This window comes from Gymnodraco acuticeps, unplaced genomic scaffold, assembly GCF_902827175.1.
Source record: "Gymnodraco acuticeps unplaced genomic scaffold, fGymAcu1.1, whole genome shotgun sequence".
NCBI lineage: Eukaryota > Metazoa > Chordata > Actinopteri > Perciformes > Bathydraconidae > Gymnodraco > Gymnodraco acuticeps.
Genome location: NW_022990342.1, coordinates 342,130 through 364,514, shown reverse-complemented (window position 1 = coordinate 364,514; position 22,385 = coordinate 342,130). Strand labels below are relative to the sequence as shown.

The 22,385-nt window shown below is 40.6% G+C and overlaps 1 protein-coding gene across 1 annotated transcript; it reads right to left on the bottom strand.

Annotated features, from left to right (window-relative positions):
• Positions 1–2,045: 2,045 nt before the first annotated feature.
• serpine2 (serpin peptidase inhibitor, clade E (nexin, plasminogen activator inhibitor type 1), member 2) lies at positions 2,046–20,312 on the bottom strand. Its single transcript, XM_034223646.1, is given in 10 exon segments — positions 2,046–2,223; positions 2,824–2,850; positions 2,853–2,906; positions 3,459–3,545; positions 5,558–5,655; positions 5,891–6,089; positions 10,075–10,272; positions 12,787–13,014; positions 15,306–15,587; positions 20,094–20,312. Coding segments are annotated over 9 exon segments (1,194 nt in total). The 5' UTR covers positions 15,571–15,587; positions 20,094–20,312; the 3' UTR covers positions 2,046–2,185.
• Between the last annotated feature and the right edge of the window lie 2,073 nt (positions 20,313–22,385).

The following is a 22,385-nucleotide window of genomic DNA, read 5'->3' as shown; positions in this document are numbered from 1 at the left end:
AGTTCAACCAGGAAGACCTTCTTTACTCCATTCATTTACTATTTCTATGTTACTACTCTCTCTCATCTCTATAAGTGATCGTGGGCGTCACCTCCCAGTTTAACCAATCACTTCGCTCTATTCTCACAAGCCTATCATAGCGCTCCGCTAAACCTTTTAAATCTGCTCTCCCCCCTCTGACACCTGTTCATTTCAGGTGACTCGACGCAACCCTCCTCCACCCCTTTTTCACCTCCTGTCCCTCTGAATCCAGGGTCAAGCTAAGCCCCTCCCCTTCAGACCGACCCCCAACTATCCATTCACCAGGGTCTAGACCCCGGGGGTTTCATCGGATCGGTTCTCCCCTCCCGAATGATACTCCTGCACAACGGGGCCTAATCGCCCAAACTCCATTTACATTCATTTGTGTATTCCTGGCAATACATATGTATTCTTACAATCAAAACCGTCTGTCCTGATTGAAATACATATAGTTCTGTAAATAAATATAATTTTAAAAAGGTACTTGAACTCAATTTCTGTTTTTATATATAACAACTTCATGCTATAGCTTTATACTTCTACTTCACAACCAATTTGGAACAAGTCTATCCCAGAACCTTTTTCTAGCTGCACAAGTAAAACATTATTTAATTTAATTATCAACCAGTTATATTTTTCCAAAAATAACCATTTTGCAGTTAACACTTTTGGTACTTTGGGTGTATTTTAGGCTATTACTCAAGTGCTTTTTCATTTATTTAAGTAAAATACTAGTATGAATACAATGTGGGAAATGCAACAATATAATCATATATATTTAAGTTCAATAAACTATATTTGTCTGTTGATGAGATTGTGTTTGTGGAAGCTCAATATTCTGAAGAGGACCCTTTGTTAACAATAAAATGCTTTTGAATATTTTATCATAACTTGTTTTAGTCTAGACCTAAAATAAAATTGACAAAAATATGGAAAATAATGTGTTTTAAACAGGTTTGTGTAATAATATGTATCATTTGCTTAGGTATTCAACCTTCGACACAGTTCATCGTTTTCTCCTCTCACTGTCTCCTTTTCCCACGGCATCGGTCTACGGCTTGGGTATTGCTGCTATCTCTCTTAAGGAGAGGAGAGCTTGGTATTGCTGCTATCTCTCTTAAGGAGAGGAGCTTGGGTATTGCTATCTCTCTTAAGGAGGGGCAGCTTGGGCGCATTGTTGTTGCCAGTCTATGACAGATTACAAGCCGCCCTGAGGTAGTAGTTACTGTTCAGGGACGAAGGTTCCCTGGCGCACATTCTTTCCTATAGACGGACAGCTCTAGTTAGATTCAGGGTCCATATTGCTTTAGTCTCGCTGATGAAGAATGTTGATTATTACACTCTGAACTAGTTAAAACCTTGAGCTGCAGAAGAGTTCTTCAGAATTGGTTTGGCAGCCACTGTGTCAACTCGTGGCACACCACCTGTCTTGTGAATTCTCCGGGCGTAACTCCAAATAAACCGTCAGTGTTCGCCATCAAAGCTCCAGCTCTCCTCGTGTCTCTCAGTCCGGACTCCAATCGCTTCAGAAGTTCCCCCACAGTTAGTAATATAGTTTGAATGAGTGCACGTTAAACTAAAACGGGAAAAAAAATGAAAACATTTCTTTGTGAGAAATACTATAACCAAACATGAAGCAAAATCATTGATGTTTTAAATATGTGTATTTATTTGAACAAATATGGAAGCAAGTATGACAACAGAAGACTTTGTAAAGTAGCTGATGACAAGGCGCTCGAGGAGAGAAGCACTGAAACTCAGGAGAGACCCTCGATAACAAACTGGAGTCACGTGACTTGAGATGGATGATTTTAAACTGAAACAGCAACAATATAAATAAAACAGATTATCCTACTCCAGAGTTAAGAAAAAAAATACACAACTGACATTCAAAGTCTTTAAAAATGTAAGAAACACAAAAAAAGTATACAAAAAATTAAAACAGCAGGAAAAATCTGGTCTCTGCAAAACATCTTATAAAGCATTATGCGTCACAGAAAACGGAAAAACATAAAGCAAACCTTTAAAAAACAAATAAACATCACATGTCCACACTGTACATAAGTCTACAGCAAAGTGTGAGTGTGTGTGTGTGTGTGTGTGTGTGTGTGTGTTGTGTGTGTGTGTGTGTAAGGCGTTTCCCCATGACGACGATGACGCTGGTTCAAGGCTTGTTGATCTGGCCCATAAAGAGAATGGTACCTGGGACAGAAATAGAAAAAACCTTTTGTTAAATACAGCTTATTTTTATTGCAATATTTGATTTGTTTACACATTCTGAGACTGTGGGGCTCCCCTCGGACAGAGTTTAGTTCACTTGTTGAGCTTTACTTATTTTGGTTGCTTATGGAAAAGGTGCTGAACAATGTGCAGAAAAAAATTAAAAATGTTGTTGTGTGTCTACAGAAGGTCCAGTTGTGATAGACACGGTTCGCCACTGATGAATACATTATATACAATGAATAGTGAAATAAATGTAATAGTTTAATTACCTTTTTACATATCTTGCTGGTAGTTCAACTATAATCATATCTTGTATATCCATTCAAGTTAGTTAAATTACTTTTAACTACTTTTGTGTATATTTAGTTATCATATGACATATAAACACATTTTATGTTTTTTTTCAATGTAGTTTGGTCAAAGAAGGCCTTAGTAGCTTGTTTCATTAACTTCACTTATGTATCCCTCCATCAGGTTTTGAGTTCAAAGTCTCCCAGTATGAAGTCATTGGCTGCTTTCCAAACACATCTTGGTTACTCACTTTTAAAGTTGAGTAAAGAGATGTAAATGAGAGCGTACCTGTTGGGTTGTGTCTGATGAGGAAGAGAAAGGTCTGTCCATTGTGACCCAGGGTGGAGAGGACCGAGCCATCAAAATGGCAGCTGAAAAACAAAAGCAAAGACTTTGTGAAAACACGTATCAGTTAATGTGCTGTACGTCCGCTAGAATAGAGGTCAACAAACACATCATATGTGAGGTCTCCAAGACACTGATTAGAGGTGATACTCAATGGATGACATGTCCTTAATCTTTCTTTCCCCTCTTCAAAGCTGATTTATTTACATATTTATTATATTGTAGATGTATCTTACATTGTTGTGTATACCCTGTAACAATATCATTTCCTAAAATGACAAAAAAAAGACAATTAAAAAGTAAAAAACTAAGAAAAATAACACGGACTGAATTATTTGACATGGCCTATTTTTTTCTTTTACAATTCTAAAGTGTTAGTTATGTGGAAAATACACCCAAAATAAAAGTACAAGTAATATATTAGACATGTATTAAACATACTTGGAAATTGTAGTAGTTATATATTATAAGGGTTCAACAAATATCTACTATTTGTTGAACTATGAAGCCTTTTTGTTAAAATAAAAGATAATTGAAATGAAGGATTCTCTCATTTAACGCACAGACCAGATACTCACTAGTGGCAGCTGCTGCTTTTGTTCCGTCTTCATTCACGATCACTTTGGCTTTCTGCAGCGCCTTGGAGATATGCACCGCCTCCGCACCTGGAAAACAATCACTGTGAGTCACACCTTCATGTACATATCTTTTAATAACCAATCTAATACTGATGGGCTACATCTAGCATTAGAGAACTAAACTACCTACTTATGAGAATCTAAATTAAAATTAGCCAACATTGATTTTTTTGTTATCAAATTCACCAGTGCTGTTCACTGTGCCATGTCTTATGTCAGGGATGCCGCTTCATTTGATGTGGCAGAAGCATGTTTACAGAAGCACATTGCCCATAAACTATGTCCCACAATGCATCTCATCTTTTGACATGCGCACTGAAGACCTAGACTTCTGCTTTCAGACGTAGGTAATTATGAAGTTATTACCCAAAGCAATAATAATCCAATGCAGAGGAAATAATGTAATATAATTAATGCTGTCAAAATTATCGCGTTAACGGCGGTAATACATTTTTTGAATTAATTGCGTTAAAATATTTAACGCATTTAACGCATGTGCAGAATGGCCCGCCCCATACATCCCACCAGTGGCAGCGGCAGGGTATCGCTGGGGTAGGCTACACCCATACCAAGAAATGGCTTAGCCCCACCATGACAAATGATGTTAAAGTCAGCAAAATAAAGTCTGCCAACTCGCGGAGTAAATTGCACAGACAGCAGTTAGTAGTAAGATTGATTTCAGCCACTCGTCTGGAAATACCAAAGACGGTTTTGAAAACTTTTGTCACGTAGTGATCGTCTTCTCAATAGAACATCTTTGATAATGTCTTCTGGCCAATCGGAATCAAGATAACGATGTGGTGTTGTTGCAGGAAGTCCTGACGGAGAATACTTTTGCTGCATCTCTATACATCGATACAACATTACGTGTTGATAGAAATCAACACGTAATGAAATAAGACCCCACGGTTTGATGAGTGATAGGTGTGTGGGCTTTTGACACACAGAACAATGTTATAATAAACGTATGTTAAATGGATATATCCGCCTTCTTTCATTTATCTTTCCATTCCCACGACAATATACATAAAGAAATGGCATATGTTGGACATAGTTCGAATGGTGATTAATACATTTTTAAGCTGTGATTAATCTGATTACAAATTGCAATCGTTTGACAGCCCTAAATATAATACATTATTTTATATATCAACCATAATGCTAATGTGGCCAGCGAAGAAATTGAGTTTGACACCCCTGTCTTATGTGAAAAGGCCCACAGTGTATGCGTATTTATTTAACTGTTTGCTAAAGAAATGCATGAGGATATGACCTGCTGATAAAGACCCAAAATAAACATTACTGTCGATATTAAAAGGAAAAGCTCTCTCTTATTTGAATCTGATATGTAAGCGTGTCAGTTCATTACCCTAGAGCAGATTATATTTTCTGTACAGTTTTGTAAGCAACTTTAAGGATTTAGTGGCCACATTATGAGCATCTATTTCTGAATTAACAAAGTCAGTGAATACATGATTGAGTTGAATCAACACAACAGGAAGTCAAAGGGTATATGGTCATTTAGCGTAGGCAAAATAAGATGTCAATTCAACTACAGGAGAGACTTGGAGAAAACAAAGATGTCCATATATCGGAAAGTATTAACACATTAATCCTTTATCCTGCTGCAACACATCACTAAACGTATCAGACATGTCTTAAATAACCACACTACGAGAAAAACAGTGTTGTATTAGCTCTGGTGAATTAATATGTAAGTACTAGTATCAATGTGTTGCCTAATTTAACCACATGGTGGCACTAGAGCAACAACCCGTATGACTGGTTGATTGTTGTTCTGCAGTAACCCTATAAACCTGCAGATTTCACCACATGGCGGCACTAGAGCGTTACCGTTAGATCTTATTAAAGTCCATCATCCAGAGAGAAGAAATACTCGGACTGTTTTACTTCTAAGTTAGATTTTTAATGCGCAATATGGTGTTGCTACCTTTCCTTCAGTAAAATATATGGCAGGCTATCACCGGCTGCTGTAAATATGGGAACATGTTTTTTGTATTTCGTCTCTTTTGACTCACTGAGGTGTCTGAAGTCAGCTTTGTCCTGTCTGAACAGGTCTGTTATTCCCAGAGCAGAGAGGGGGGCTTCCAGATCCACCTCTGCATCAGCTGTGAACCTGCACACAACGAAACACAGTTAACTCAGTCAAACCGGTTGAAAAGCAGATGTTGCATGGGGGGGGGGGGGGGTGTCCTTGCATTACTCTCCTTGTAAGTTAGGCATGTGTTGGTTGTGGTTAAGGTTAGGATAAGTCTCTAGGAAATGCATGTAAGTCAATGTAATGTCCCCTGAAGTGATGTATACGTGCGTGTGTGTGTGTGTGTGTGTGTGTGTGTGTGTGTGTGTGTTACCTGGGGATGAACAGGCGGATCTTCTTCATGTGCATGAGTTTGCTCCAGCTCTTGACGGTGGCGGTGCTGATGTGAGGAAGGACTCTGGAGAGAGGGGTCTCCTCCTCTGAGGGCATCACCATCATCATGCTCATCGTGTTCCCGTGGTACGGGAGGTCGATCACTCTGTACTTCAGACCCTGAGGGGTGCTGGCCAAACCTGAGGAGGAGAGGAGGAAGAAGTTAAAGGGGTCCTATTCTGCTTTTTGGGGGTTTTCCCTTTCCTTTAGTGTGTTATATAAGCGCATGTAAATGATGCAAAGAGGTCCAGACGGAGTCTCTCTCCCACACTAAGGCAAAAGTATGGTTTTTATCTGTATTACTAAATACATCAAATGTGTTAATGTGTGTGTTATGTGTCTATAGTACAGGGATATATGTAATTTTCTATTGTGAATTTGCATAAACTTGCTACTAATCTTTATATTATATTCGTACCAACAGTTATTGAAAAAATAAATTTCTTTTTTTTTTTTACACCCAATTTTATTTTTTATAGGATATGTACATTTCGGTTAACCGTTTTTTGGGGGGGCGAATATTCGAATATACATTTGCTTTCAAATTCCCATCCCTACTATCTATCCATCTAATATGGTCCAATTACCAAATAATCGATAGCTGCTGCTGCTATAGTCAGGATGGTTGTAATGATGAAATATACTCGAGTCTAGATTTGTACAACGCCCCTCGTTATAAATAACAAGTAAGGATAATTCCATCCATTCTCTCAGGATTTTCTGTTGAAGAAACTTCCTGTTTTTGACACTATTTTCTTGTTCTCTGACCGCGGTGGCTGTTCAGTAGGGATGGGTATCGTTACATGCGTTTCCATGTCGGCCTCGTGTGGCCGAACCGTCTATATCAGGGGTGCCCAATACGTCGACACAGATTGGGCACGGCTACCCTGTAGGTAGATCTTTTGGGCGTGGTCATTTTAAAAGTAGGTCCCAAGCTGAAAAAGTGTGGGCACCCCTGGTCTATATGATAGTTATCGTCCTCGTGTGGCTGGGGCCTTAGTCTCAAGTTAAGAATACAAAATGAACGGCTTCACTTAGATGTGAAAGTTGTTTTTTGGCCAAAGAAAAGCACATAAAGTCACAGCTTGTACCACATTCATTGTCCATGCTTTATATGACCATTAAACTAAATCACGGCACTTTATGGTAATCCCATTATATGCATACAAGTGTATCAGCCCAGGTTATTAAAGGCTGCAAACCTTTTATGAGCAAAGTTGGAGCAGAAATCCAGATCCTGTACACAGGAGAGAACACTCAGCAGGACGCATGTCTGCACTGCATGTCCTGAGCGTAAGAGCAGCACTGACTGAGAGGCTATGCACAGCTCTCATCTAATGTAGGACAAACTAGCGAGTGTGTCATTTCATTTCACACCGGACTAAATAATATCCTACCCATGTGGCATGTCGACGCCTGCGTTTCCTCTCCGCTCAACACAAGCTGAACCATGAGTCACAAACTGGCAATGGCTGGGGGACATAACGTCATAAAAACAAACTCAATTAAAGCTGTAAATCTGCAGACTTTTTGATGCCATCTTTCTGGAAGGTATTGTGGAAGTGGTTATTCTAAAGAAATATATGACTTCATGTTAAAGTTAAAGACACACTGTGGAGTTTTGGACAATGCATGATGAAACAGTGATGTGAACAATACAACATATTGAAAGTATAGATGGTTCATAAGGAAGGAAAGAGAACAAGAAAAACTCCTTATTAAAAAAAAACGTTAAACTCCAACGACTGATTATCACCTGCACAAGTTAAAGTTGTATTAACAGTACGGTTTGAGTGAAAGTGAGCATACCTCTGAATAAATTAGACTTTACTGCACGAGTTGCAAAAGAGTTTTTAAATCCATGCTGCGAATGGATCTGGCCCTTCGTACATCCAGGACATGGTTAAACCGTACACCCCAGCGCGTGCACTACGCTCTGCATCAGCCAAACGACTTGTTGCGCCCTCGCTGCGAGGGGGACCCAAGTTCCCATCGGCGAAAACACGTGGGTTTGCTGTCCTGGCTCCAGGATGGTGGAATGAGCTCCCCATTGACATCAGGACAGCAGATAGCTTACACACCTTCCGGCGCAAACTGAAAACTCATCTCATTCGACTCCACTTCGAGCGATAGAACTATTAACAAAGCACTTGTATACTAATAAAGGACTGGCTTATCTAAAGCCAGTTGAGTAGCACTTGAAATGTTTGGCTCTATGAAACCTGATGTACTTTATGATTCTGTTTTCTTCAAGGTTGTGTCTTCTTGGTCGAATGTAGTTATTGTAAGTCGCTTTGGATAAAAGCGTCAGCTAAATGCAATGTAATGTTTTGATGTAGTTTAGTTCATCTTAAACTTCAATTCATCAACACTTTTTATCTGATGTCATTCTTCATTAGGGATGGGATCGTTTGAAATGTATCGATTCCGGTTCTTATCGATTACCCGTTTCGATTCCAAAATTGTAAAAGAAAGAGGTCAAACGTTTAGATAACAAAAATATCTTTATTCTTTTAAGCTTTAACTGACATGTTTACAAATAAAAAAATATACATGCAATACAAATGTATTGCACAATAGCTGTGCTTTATTTTAACTGAGCTATGCCCGTGGCTATTAACAGGCATTACACTGTGCCTCGTATTTTTCTTTCTTTAGTGGAGCCTCACTTTAGAGCGTTTACCGCGACCCATCTTTGGTGTTATGAAGCGATTGAGCTCGTGAACTGTCTACAGGAGGAGCGTCGCTTCGGGGCAACTGTGGACCTCTGTCGCCGCAACTTACATGATGCCGTTTAAAAAAAAATGAAGGGCGGTGCCGACCGTCAGCGTGCCGAGCCGGCCGTCAGCGTGCCGAGCCGGCCGTTCTGTGATTCTCCAGAACACACAGATGGCCAGTCTGCCCTTACCCTGGCGCCGAGGCGCAGACGGACCCGGTGGAATACAGGGTCTACCGCGTTTAGGAACCGTTAAGCAGAACCGAAAGTGTATTTTGTATGGGTACCCGGCATTTTCTTATCGGTTCTCATCTGGAACCGAGTTTTGGTTCCCAACCCTATTCTTCATTCACTGTGAGAGCAGCGGAATAAAACAAGGTTTCCTAGAAGAACTTAAGGTAACACAGAGCGAGTAGATAACATACAAGTTTACAAGTTATCGACTCGGCTGTACTGAAATATGAAAAGCCACTAATTCGTGTCACTGGATGTGTAAAATCACTAAAGACACAATAAAATACCACATGTCCCAAAAGATATGTTGCTCATTCATGCCGACGGCCTCTTATACAGAATAAAATCCTCTGGATATAGATAGAAAATAAAATGTTACGGATTGGACGTACTATGAAGTGTAATCTAACTTGTCTTACAGTAGCTAGTAGGGATACCAGAAACTGACCATGATCAAATTCGAAAATCGGACAGCCCTGGCGAATATTAATCGATTATTCGCCGCCGCTAATAATAAAAAAATATATAAATAAAATCGAATTAAAAAAAATTATTTTCGATTTTGGAGACTGTATCGAATATTCGAAAAATCGAATAATCGCTGGCATCCCTAGTAGCTAGCTCTTATCTCTGATGATAACCTTCTGATCTGGTAGGATAATAGATAATATGCGATTAGTGTATACTTAAAAATAAATAGTGATATTGGCATCATGTTAATACTCATACGATTATATTGAGTAAATAACGCAGGGCTTCTTAAATCACAACTGGGTTTTTTGGCTTTCGTACAGTTATGGTCACAAAATACTAACGTGGAGGGCAAGTCTGAAGACAATTTGTTTTCCAAAAAAACGACAAAATGCAGAAAAAGCTAATTTGATTTTCCTTCAAATGTTCTAATCATTGCTTTGTATATCTGAGCCCTAGTATGAATTAAATGCTACAGCAGAGTCTCACCCTCTCATTATTGCTCTAAAACACCTCGTCACAAATGTCATTTAGTGGTGAAATGTAATCAATAATCTCCTATTCGGCATCATAGAGCATCCAAACCATTGGCTGTATGTAACCAATGGAAAAACCTGACTACTTTCTCTATTCAGTGATATTTAAATGGGGAGCCTCGCACAGAAAGCCATAGATTTAGAAACCTCTCTCACGCCAGCACTCACCGATACTGAAGACGGAGAGCTGGGACATCATGGGGACTTTGTAAATGTTGCCGTCCCCCCCGGTGAAGGGCCTCATCTTGGTGTTCTCCGGCTGGAAGCGGGACTTCCACAGACCTTTGAAGTAGATCGCGTTGACAGCCACGAGTCGAGTGAGAGCCGGGTCCAACATGTCTGCTTTGATCAGGCTGGGGATGTGACCTGCGGAGGTATGAAACACGAGAACAGTTTTTATATTAAAGAAAGGACAAGAGAAGTCTCACAGAGGACAAGGCAAAATGCAGCATATTAGGACATCAAATTGACCACATTACAGTCAAGAGTTTAGTAGAGTTTGTTTGCTTTTATGCACAAACAAGATATAAAAGGACTTGCAGGTTAGTACAAAAAGAGAGAGGGTTTGTTCCTGAAACTTTCAGAGTCTCTTTACACAGAGGGGACACATGTTTATGTATACATGAGATTAACACATGCGTCACTTCCGGGCAAAAATGATGGCTCCGCCCACTTTTGGGGGGAAACAAAGCTGTCATTTGAATGGCGGTCAATACACATTGTGAAGTTTTTGCCAATCCGATCAGACATTTAAGAAAACCGTGGATTTTTGGATCTTCAAAGAGCCCGATTACAACGGCCAGACAGGCAAACAATTACATTAAATCATTGGAAATCGACGATCGGGCTCGATAATATAGCAGTAGGCGATCGATGTCCATAGATGAGTGTAACATCTACGTCACTTTAAGGCCCCGCCCACTTTTGGGGAAACCAACGCTGTCATTTGAATGGCTATCAAGCCTGAAGCCACAGAGCTCTTCTGTTACTGTCCTTTCTTCTCTGGATTTGTTGTAATGTTTGAGGTGCAATAAACGACAGCAGCTTGTTGGCATGATAAAACTATTATTTTCCGCCTCGCTCATGAGCGTAACAGATGGCGAAATGACTGCCTCGCCTACTGATTTTAATTTAACCATACATCGAGCCCAATCGTCGATTTCCAATGATGTAATGTAATTGTTTGCCTGTCTGGCCGTCGTAACCGGGCTCTTTGAAGATCAGAAAATCCACGGTTTTCTTAAATTTCTGATCGGATTGTCAAAAACTTCAGAATTGGTATCGACCGCCATTCAAATGACAGCGTTGTTTTCCCTCAAAAGTGGGTGCGGCCGTAATTTTCACCCAGAAGTGACGTAGGTGTTACTCTCATCTATAAAAGACATGGAAAAGTGTATTTTACATAATAGATGACATTTAAAATGTGGAAAGCAGAATTGGGGTTAAATGTACAAAGTGCCATTTTCTACCACTAGGGGTCTCTTAATCAAAACCAGTTTGGTTCAATAAAAGACACAAGAATTCAGCTGGAGCATATCAGGATGTGAAGTTCACCACATTACAAAGACAAAGCCTTATACTGTACTGATTAAAGTTGAATATATTATATTAAATGACTTTCAGGTTAGTATATGGGGTCAAGCCATTTTCTACCACTAGGGGTCTCAAACTAATAGCAAAAGACGTAGGTTTGGTAAAGTAGCGTTTCTCGTTGCATTGGTTAGGATAACTTTGTTGTTAATTGTTCAGGATGTTTCTACTAAAAAGCCATCTGCAGAGACTTCTTCCTCTCTAAAACAAACTGGTGAATACATCCTGTAACAATAAAGCAGTTTAATGTTAAATAAGATCCGTGTTTCCTTGATGATGATTGGCTGCTGCGAACACTTCCTCAGCTGGCTTCTCTGATAACTTTAGAAATGTAATGAAAGTCGTGTTAACAGACTAGATATCGTCTGAAATGTTGGATATGGTGATACATCGAAGGGAAAGGGTTTCTCTTCCTGGTTTCAAAGGCTGCATTCGAGTGAAGTGATATACATTTTCTGAACTTAGACTATTTGCTTTGGGCCAGGTAGACACACACACACACACACACACACACACACCACACACACACACACACACACACACACACACACACACACACACACACACACACACACACACACACACACACACACACACACACACACACACACACACACACACACACACACCACACACACACACACACACACACACACACACACACACACCACACACACACACACACACACACACACCACACACACCACACACACACACACACACACACACCACACACACACACACACCACACACACACACAGGTTGAGGTAATCACATCACCTGTTGATGGTAAGTGGGAGGGGCTATGGGTTCAAAATGGACGGTTTTGGCCCTGGAGGATGAGTCGGGAGTTTGTTGCAGAGAAGGCAACAGTAGAACACGTTTACTCTGAATGATGGACGGCCTGGTTTGGTCTTTTATTTAAGGTGTGCTGTTTCGCTATATTTTTTTGTTGCTGTAAATAAAGTTTTGTTGAGCTTAAAACAACCGACTAAGCCATGTTTCGAACGGACAATTAGAACCCCGTCACACAATACAAAAACTGAATGCAAAGAGGGCGATGGAGACCACACAACGCTGTCTTTTGTTAGTGTATCGATGGAGAGACCCTTAGTGTCAGAGTTAATACAATAACATTAGTACAAAACTGCCTGGCACTATGAAATGTTCTTAGTTTTTTTAACAAAGAATGATATATGACAATGTAAAGATATATTCTCACACCTTCTTTTGCTATTTAAGAATATGTTATATTATCAGACAGCTGTTATGTTAATCCACGTCTCCTACCTTTGGTCTTATTGCTGACCCACTGGTTGATTTCCTCTGCAGCTGCGTCGGGGCTGCTGAAGTTCAGCGCTCTGCTCTCACACTGGAAGTTTGCTTTGTTGGAGGACAGGAAGGCCTCTTCCATGCTGAAGCCCTGCTGTCTGAACAAGGCGTTGGCTATCAGCACGACGTCCTGGTTGGACTTTGCTATCAACGTCTTGTGAAGCTTCTTCAACATCCTGTACGGGCCTGAGCACAGAAAGTACACGTTTAATAGAGCGGTGCAGTGACGACTCCTAAAACCCGGACGTGAGTCAGCGTTTTACCACTTCCTGTTCCCTCGTCTCAGAGCCAATGGGATCTCTCCATAGGGTTTAGGAAAATAGCTGAAATAAGGTATGTGGTCAACACACATTGAAGAAACGGATCACGTTTTGTTCGACGACATTAAATCCATCAGCAGTGGCCCCGCTGGTGAAGAGTTGACGTGTCTGAAAAACGATGGTTGTTACCAAGTGGCTGAATTGGACTACAGAAGTCGTGGAGGTCGTTGTACGTCATTACGCCGAACACGTAAACACTCCTCTAAGTTAGTTTCTGTTCTGCTTGAAAGCAAGTCCCTGCCTCCTGCAAAGTGTTCAAAACAAACGCTTCAACTCGTTCCATTTAGAATCTGTGAGTTTGAATATGGATCTGAAGTTGGCGTGACGTTGAAGTCGTGCTGCTGGACTCGCCTGTAGTGCCTTTATAGCATAACTTTAGCATTTTGCTTCTGGAGACTAGATTTATGATTCAAACATTATAAAAGTAGGGTAAACATGTGGAGATTATCCGGCTGAACAAAACGTGCATTTATCAAACAGGTTTGTTTTCCACAGACCTTATTTCCAGCTATTTTCCAAAATCCTGTGGAAAAATCCCATCGCTTTGTGTCGAGGGAACCGGCAGCTTCCTTCAGGGTAAACACGTCATCCCTGCACCGCTCTAATGTTATTATTTATGATTTTCAATTCAACTGTATTTATATAGCCCAATAGCACAAGTCACATTTGTCTCAGAAATCAACAAACACGAATGATAATATAGTAAAATGACAAGATAAATGTGAAAATACCAATGAATACACAAAACACGATGACACAAATACGGTTAGAAATACAATAATTGAAATGCCATCAAATGAAGGGTCCATGAGGATGTTTAAAACCAGTCCTAACTGTACGCTGTACTAACGAGGAAAGTCTTCAGCCCTGCTCTTAAACGTGTGGACACTGTCTGCCTATTTAAATAATAAAGGTTTGGCCAGTAGTGCTAAATATCTTGTTTTTTTTGGAGTGTGAGTTGTAGAGTGTTGTGGAGATATTTGAACCCAAATCATAATCTTTCCTCAAAACTAACTAAGACAGCTTGTTGCCTAATCCTAAGGGTGTTTTCTGCCAAAGCCCAGCCCCAAAGACAAACTTCTCCCACGTGCAAACAGTTGAGTTAAAAGGAAATTGTTCCTACTGGAAGAGGCTATAACAACGTCTTTGGAAATGTATTTTTGGACATGCCATCTTATTCAAACCCCAAGGAAGTGTGCAGGCAGTTGAAGCAAATGTCCGTAGTGGTCAAACAGTGGTACTACACTCCGTTATCGTCCGTGACGTCACTCTGGCCCAAAAATACCTTTTCCCATTGACTTACATTGGGAATGAGACTTCTGTAAAGCAGCGTTTAAGTTTTTATTGCCAAATAAACTACCCAGTACAATCACTTGTACAGCCCTTATGTAAATTAGTAGGGTCTAAAAGTTGTAATTTGCACTAAAAGCCGACTCAAGAGTTATTTCTCTCTCCATTCATTTGACTAAGCAGAGAGCGGGAGACCATAGGCTCATGGGAGAACTGAAGTACACATGCTCTTTAAGGAAGATATTCACTTTTTAAATCTACAGTCGCTCTTTATTTACCACTGAGCAACTCTTACAGGAATGAACGGTCTCTGCCTCGGACGCTGTATCCAGTTGTCTTTATACCTCCATGATCCAATCACATTAGACAGGAGGCAGACATGTCTACGGCCAATAACTCTGCAAAACAAACCTAAACACTTTGTCTAAAGTCTGCCATAAGGCCTTCATTAGTTTCAAACAGTAAAATTACCAGAAATGACTGTATTTTAAACTATACCTTTAACCCAATCAAAAACCTTTAGGCTATTTTGTGTGTGTTTTCCTCTAACTGAAGCCTGCCTCCCACTTTAAAAAGTTTAGACTGATAATTAGCACTTTTTTTTCAAATGTATTTTGGGGTTACAGTCCCTTTAGACGAAGTATTTGAAGGCTCATCTGATTGCACCGACTTCAGTTCATGTGAAGAGCTAATGGACCACATTGAAATATTAAAACACTGGCAGACAGTCCACTTTATCAGCAGAACTTTCTCTGTTTTTGTTGAGTTTATCTTAAGTTGCATTGTTGGAGGAGCCTCAAAATACTTCCGTTCATCATCGCCATTGTGCACACGACACTAAAACCACCAACAAAAAAGGGTCTTTACCGTTCTTCTTGTATCGCAGACCGCTCAGGATCTGCTTCTTCGTCTCTCCGTGGGCTCCAGGCAGCAACATCCCCAGGATGGAGGCGACACCGTGGGGGGAGAGCACCACATTCTCCAGGGGTTTGGTACTGACTACTTGCTGGAAAACCCGAATGCCCAAATCAGAGCCACGTTCTGCGTAAGTCAGAGCCTGGGGCTGAACGCCCTTATGGCCTACGACGGTCAACGCGAGTGCACACAGGCACAACAGTGAGAGGTACTTCATTTTCAACTCTGCAGCACCTAGGAGGAAACACAACAAAAAATGTAATATTAGACCATTTTTGATTCAACAACGACCACATCTGTTGATTTGTTCTCAAGCAGAGACTCATAACTTGTCGTTTACATCTGAGTTTCGTTACAAGACATGAAAAAAACACAGCTTTCATGAAAACAAGCGCTGCAGAAAACAATGGTTTCATTATCGATGAACTGGTTGGTTTAAATACGGTTGGAAAATAGAGAACATTTCCATCTAGTTTCTTGTCCACTGTAATGTCTTCAATACGATATGAAACTGAGAAAGAGATGTCGAAAATAATCTTCATTTTTGATTGGCTGAGCATCATTCTCTAACACTTTTCCCTGAAAACTGAATTTAATGATTAATCAATTATCTAAATTGATGGCAAATATCTTTCTGTACTAATTGTTAGTTGCGTCTTTAAAGCACCTCAGCCTAGGGCTGTGCGATTATGGCAAAAATCATAATTACGATTATTTTGGTCAATAATTGATATCACGATTATTAAATACGATTATTCGTTGACTTTGAAAACATCCATTTATTGAACTTTAAAACAAATACAAATAATAATTTGAACAGTATCTTTTCAACTGTTGATTACCCTGAACTATAATTCAACTGAAAAAACAATACAAAAATAAATGATACATTTAAATAAACAATATCAAAATAATAAATACCAATAAACAAGATCAACACATATTTTGGAGCGCACTTCCACGAGCTACAAAACATATATAAATATGACAAATAAAAATAAATTAGATCAAATATGTTGCTGTCACTGTCACAACCTAGCAAAGCAAAATAATGGTTTTTTTCGATGATGTTGTTTTCGTAATTGTGGCAGGCCAAAATCGTAATTGCGATTGAAATACGATTAATTGCACAGCCCACATTTTAAACCTACATTAATGAGTAGGGAAGCCTAAAGTGTCCGGTAAAAACATACCTTGATGCATACAATACTCATATTTGAAATAAAAAAGGCTGTAAATAGTGCCAGGTTGAGGATGGGCCAACCATGGAGATTACATGTCACTTGTTAGACGCTTTTATCCAAAGAGACTTCCATACTCAGTACTGTGGGCAATCCCCACAGGAGCACTTTGGGCTGAAGTGTCACAACGACATGCTGACTGCAGTGGGGTTTGAACCCCTGATCCGAACACCAACGCACAACCCACTGCACCACACGAGATGGAAAATAACACGGTGTAGCAACAGTGACAAATGGATGCTTCACATTAATTATAGGGTAGCTGGCTGACATGATCGCACCTGTTTTCATGGGGTCTGTTAGAGCTAGTGTTGTCACGATACCAACATTTTGGTTTCGAAACCAAGTCAAGAATTGCGATTCAGATTATTTTTCCATACTTTTCTTAAAAAAAGGGCAACAGTCTTAAATGTAATTATTGTGCTCTATTTCACACCAGAACACAAACTTTTAAACTATGAGAACAATAAATAAAATGACAAGAATTTGTATTAAATACAATTAAGCATCATCTATAAACAATTTCGCTTCTGGCGTCTTTTTTGTCAACAAGCCGAGGCGCAGCGGCATAACACTCCCACTTGCAGCCATGCTTCCCGTCTTCTCACATGCTCTGGCAGCTAGCGCGTGCACGAGAGAGGGGCGGGACTTAGAGCGTGCTTGAGAGGGGAGGGACTTAGAGCGTGCTTGAGAGGGGAGGGACTTAGAGCGTGCTTGAGAGGGGAGGGACTTAGAGCGTGCTTGAGAGGGGAGGGACTTAGAGAGGTGCTTGAGAGGGGAGGGAGCGTGCTTGAGAGGGGAGGGACGAGGGGAGGGGAGGGACTTAGAGCGTGCTTGAGAGGGGAGGGACTTAGAGCGTGCTTGAGAGGGGACGGGACGGGACTTAGAGCGTGCTTGAGAGGGGGCGGGACTTAGAGCGTGCTGAGAGGGGAGGGACTTAGAGCGTGCTTGAGAGGGGAGGGACTTAGAGCGTGCTTGAGAGGGGAGGGACTTAGAGCGTGCTTGAGAGGGGCGGGACTTAGAGCGTGCTTGAGAGGGGAGGGACTTAGAGCGTGCTTGAGAGGGGCGGGACTTAGAGCGTGCTTGAGAGGGGAGGGACTTAGAGCGTGCTTGAGAGGGGAGGGACTTAGAGCGTGCTTGAGAGGGGAGGGACTTAGAGCGTGCTTGAGAGGGGCGGGACTTAGAGCGTGCTTGAGAGGGGAGGGACTTAGAGCGTGCTTGAGAGGGGCGGGACTTAGAGCGTGCTTGAGAGGGGCGGGACTGCAGGCACGGCTGCAGTGCAGGGAGTGGAAGCAGAGCGCTGAACACACACGGCTCTGATTAAAACAGTGCTTTCTCACCGGAGTACTTTCCCCCGTCATTCTTAAAGTACCGATACTAATGAAACGGAGGAATCGTACCGTTTTTAACGGCAGGGTATCGCGGTACCTTTCAAGTATCGGTACACCGTGCAACACTAGTTAGAGCCAGTATTTTTGGCGATGATGTCTGTAGTCAAGAAGACCGTTTGAAAGGACTACCTTTCCCACAGACTCTAAAGAGACCGACATGTTAACAGTTTATGTTCCTGTGAAAGTTATACAAGCCTACACAAAGAAAGAAAGGCAGTTTTATTTGAGTTGTTTTGACTATTGTAAAGGCCTGTTTTCTTTGGTGAACGTGTGAAAAGTGTATTTGGAGTAAACGCACATCGCACCATATCAAACACAAGCAAGTCATCCAAATGAGTCAAATAAATCTGATGGAAGGAAAACGCGTTAGAAATGTCTGTTTAAGGCGTCGAAGTGGCTCCATAGGAGGGAAGGAAGCCACGAGAAGGTTCAATGATGTGTAAAACATTTTGGATATAAACCTTTCAATAGTGTTTTATTGTCAAAGTGTATAGATTGTTTTTTGTCTTCATCGTCTACTGTATGTTTTTCTACTTTTTAAATGCCGTTTTAATTCCATTTTGAGATGTTTAAATTCTAGTATTGTTTATTTCTACTCTTTAAGAGGGGGAGGAGCTCCAACAAGCCGTGTAGGACAGAGAGTGAATACACACACTATACAGAGATGCTGAGAAACCAATGTGAGTTTGGAACAATGTAAATCTATTTTAGTAGACCTCAACAATGGAATTATGATCACTAGAAATGGCCATGACATGGAGCCTTTAATCAAATAGAAAGTTAAAAACAAACAATTGTCTGGCCTTCCTGCAGTAACTTTGAGGAACCACTAGAGGTCACATGTTGAGGACTTGAGGATTAGTCCTGCTACATCTAAAAATAAAAATAAACGATCTAAAAGCGAGTTTGATTCTGTGTGTATTTATTCATTTCCCTGTACAGCACTTTCGTCTGGAAGCTTTATTCTTTTGTATAATTGGGTTTCCTTTAAACAAAGTCCAGTATGTTCCTCTCCTTGACTCATCATGGCAAACTAGAAACCTTTGCTTATCCTGAGGCAATAAACAGAGCTCCGCAGGATCTGACTAGCTCTTACTCACTGTTTGATTACCATCCTCACATAAACACCTTACTCACCGACACTGGGCTCTTCTTTCATTCGGACTGAAACTAGACCAATTACAGAGCACGTTAGGAACATTATGCAGCACTAGTCTGCACCCCAATGAGGGAGAAGGGATGTAGTGTGCTGCTTCAGAGGACATGTAATCATGCTTTAAAGTGTATCTACTGGTTAGATTTCCAGTTACATCTCACAGATTTTTCGCGGGGTAAAAAAAAAAAACATGGCAGTGAAATGACACGCAGTTCGTTTTATGGCTACCCAAACTCCATTTATACAAATCTGGCAATTAAATCGACTTTGTTTTACCAAATGACTTCAGCTCCTGTACTAATAATACTTTAGTTTTGCAAAAAAAGTGAGCATTTGTTAGAATAAAAGCTGTAGCCCTGGTTCCCAAGTATCTAGCTTTCTTCAGGTGACACAATTAGAGGAAATGGGACTTAGTTCAAATATACAAATAGTTTAAAAAAGGATACACAATATGCAGTTGTTCGGGGACTGTGTATAATCTACAACAACAGGGTTTTGTTAGAATAATGCACCAGGAAATGTCTTTCATCTTGACTGACTTTACTTTACTCCTGAGACAATACATTCACTCACTGCTGCAGGAGGCCAATTATGTTGCTTTCTTTAAAAAAGTTGACCAAAAAAGAGTTAATTTTGCTCAAATGTAAGTGGAAGTAGGATGCACAACACGCGGAGAGTGGGTGGTAGTGTTTGTTAATATTTATGACGTGTTTCTCACCGTTTAATGTACAGAAATTGAGAAGTTTAACAAATAACAAAAAGCCATTTGTGAACACCACCATGCTTTTCTCATACAAAACCCTGCACCTTGGGGTGCTAAATAAAAATGGAGCTCAATGGGAGTGTGAAGTGCACTTTAACTATTACACACTGAACGTTTAGACCCGTTAAACTACATAAATTGACATTAATGTGACAGTAAGGTTAACAAAAACAGTCCTTATTAACTTACCTATCACGAGGTGACTTTGTTTTCCTCCCGCAGGTGAAACTGTGAAAGTGTATCACTCCGCTTGATACTTTTAAAACGAGGAATAAATCTTCTTCCGCGATGAAATATAAAACAAGCTTTATTTCCTGTGAAATAGAGAAGTGACTGCACCGGTTACTCAGAGAGAAGAAGACTGAGGAGTTTATTCGACTGAACTCCGCCTTCAAAGTACAACCAAACAAGAAGCGAGAGTCCGCGTTAAAAACAAAATAGTGCGATAAGTGTTTCCGGTGACTCTTCAAAATAAAACCTACAGGTTGTCGATTAACGTTAACAAAAATATATTAAAAAACTGTTTTAGACTTTTAATAATTGAACATTTTGCTTACATGTTGTTGCTGTATTTAGGCATATTTACTGCTGGCATTTTCTAAAAAGCAAACATATTGACAGACATGTAGAAGAGACATGGAGAAGAGGGGACACATGGTGATGTAGAAGAGACATGAAGAAGAGGGGACACATGTTGATGTAGAAGAGACATGAAGAAGAGGGGACACATGTTGATGTAGAAGAGACATGAAGAAGAGGGGACACATGTTGATGTAGAAGAGACATGAAGAAGAGGGGACACATGTTGATGTAGAAGAGACATGAAGAAGAGGGGACACATGTTGATGTAGAGAGACATGAAGAAGAGGGGACACATGTTGATGTAGAAGAGACATGAAGAAGAGGGGACACATGTTGATGTAGAAGAGACATGAAGAAGAGAGGGGACACATGTTGATGTAGAAGAAGAAGACAGGAGAACAAAGAAGAGGGGACACATGTTGATGTAGAAGAGACATGAAGAAGAGGGGACACATGTTGATGTAGAAGAGACATGAAGAAGAGGGAGACACATGTTGATGTAGAAGAGACATGGAGAAGAGGGGACACATGTTGATGTAGAAGAGACATGAAGAAGAGGGACACATGTTGATGTAGAAGAGACATGAAGAAGAGGGGACACATGTGATGGTAGAAGAGACATGAAGAAGAGGGGACACACTGTTGATGTAGAAGAGACATGAAGAAGAGGGGACACATGTTGATGTTCGATAGAAGAGACATGACGAAGAGGGAATGAATATGCAACAATGTGATGTAGAAGAGACATGAAGAAGAGGGGACACATGCTGATGTAGAAGAGACATGAAGAAGAGGGACACATGTTGATGTAGAAGAGACATGAAGAAGAGGGGAACATGTTGATGTAGAAGAGACATGAAGAAGAGGGGACACATGTTGATGTAGAAGAGAAGATACATGAAGAAGAGGGGACACATGTTGATGTAGAAGAGACATGAAGAAGAGGGGACACATGTTGATGTAGAAGAGACATGAAGAAGAGGGGACACATGCTGATGTAGAAGAGACATGAAGAAGAGGGGACACATGTTGATGTAGAAGAGACATGAAGAAGAGGGGACACATGTTGATGTAGAAGAGACATGAAGAAAAGGGGACACATGTTGATGTAGAAAGAGACATGAAGAAGAGGGGACACATGTTGATGTAGAAGAGACATGAAGAAGAGGGGACACATGTTGATGTAGAAGAGACATGAAGAAGAGGGGGTGGACACATGCTGCTGTAAGAAGAGGACAAGAAGAGACATGTAAGAAGGAGGGGACACATGTTGATGGTAGAAGAGACATGAAGAAGAGGGGACACATGTTGATGTAGAAGAGACATGAAGAAAGAGGGGGACACATGTTGATGTAGAAGAGACATGAAGAAGAGGGGACACATGTTGATGTAGAAGAGACATGACGAAGAGGGGGACATGTTGATGTAGAAAGAGACATGAAGAAGAGGGGAGACATGTTGATGTAGAAGAGACATGAAGAAGAGGGGACACATGTTTGATGTAGAAGAGACATGAAGAAGAGGGGACACATGTTGATGTAGAAGAGACATGAAGAAGAGGGGACACATGTTGATGTAGAAGAGACATGAAGAAGAGGGGACACATGTTGATGTAGAAGAGACATGAAGAAGAGGGGGACACATGTTGATGTAGAAGAGGACATGAAGAAGAGGGGACAAATGTTGATGTAGTAAGAGACATGAAGAAGAGGGGACACATGTTGATGTAGAAGAGACATGAAGAAGAGGGGACACATGTTGATGTAGAAGAGACATTGAAGAAGAGGGGACACATGTTGATGTAGAGAGACATGAAGAAGAGGGGACACATGTTGATGTAGAAGAGACATTGAAGAAGAGGAACATGTTGATGTAGAAGAGACATGAAGAAGAGGGGAC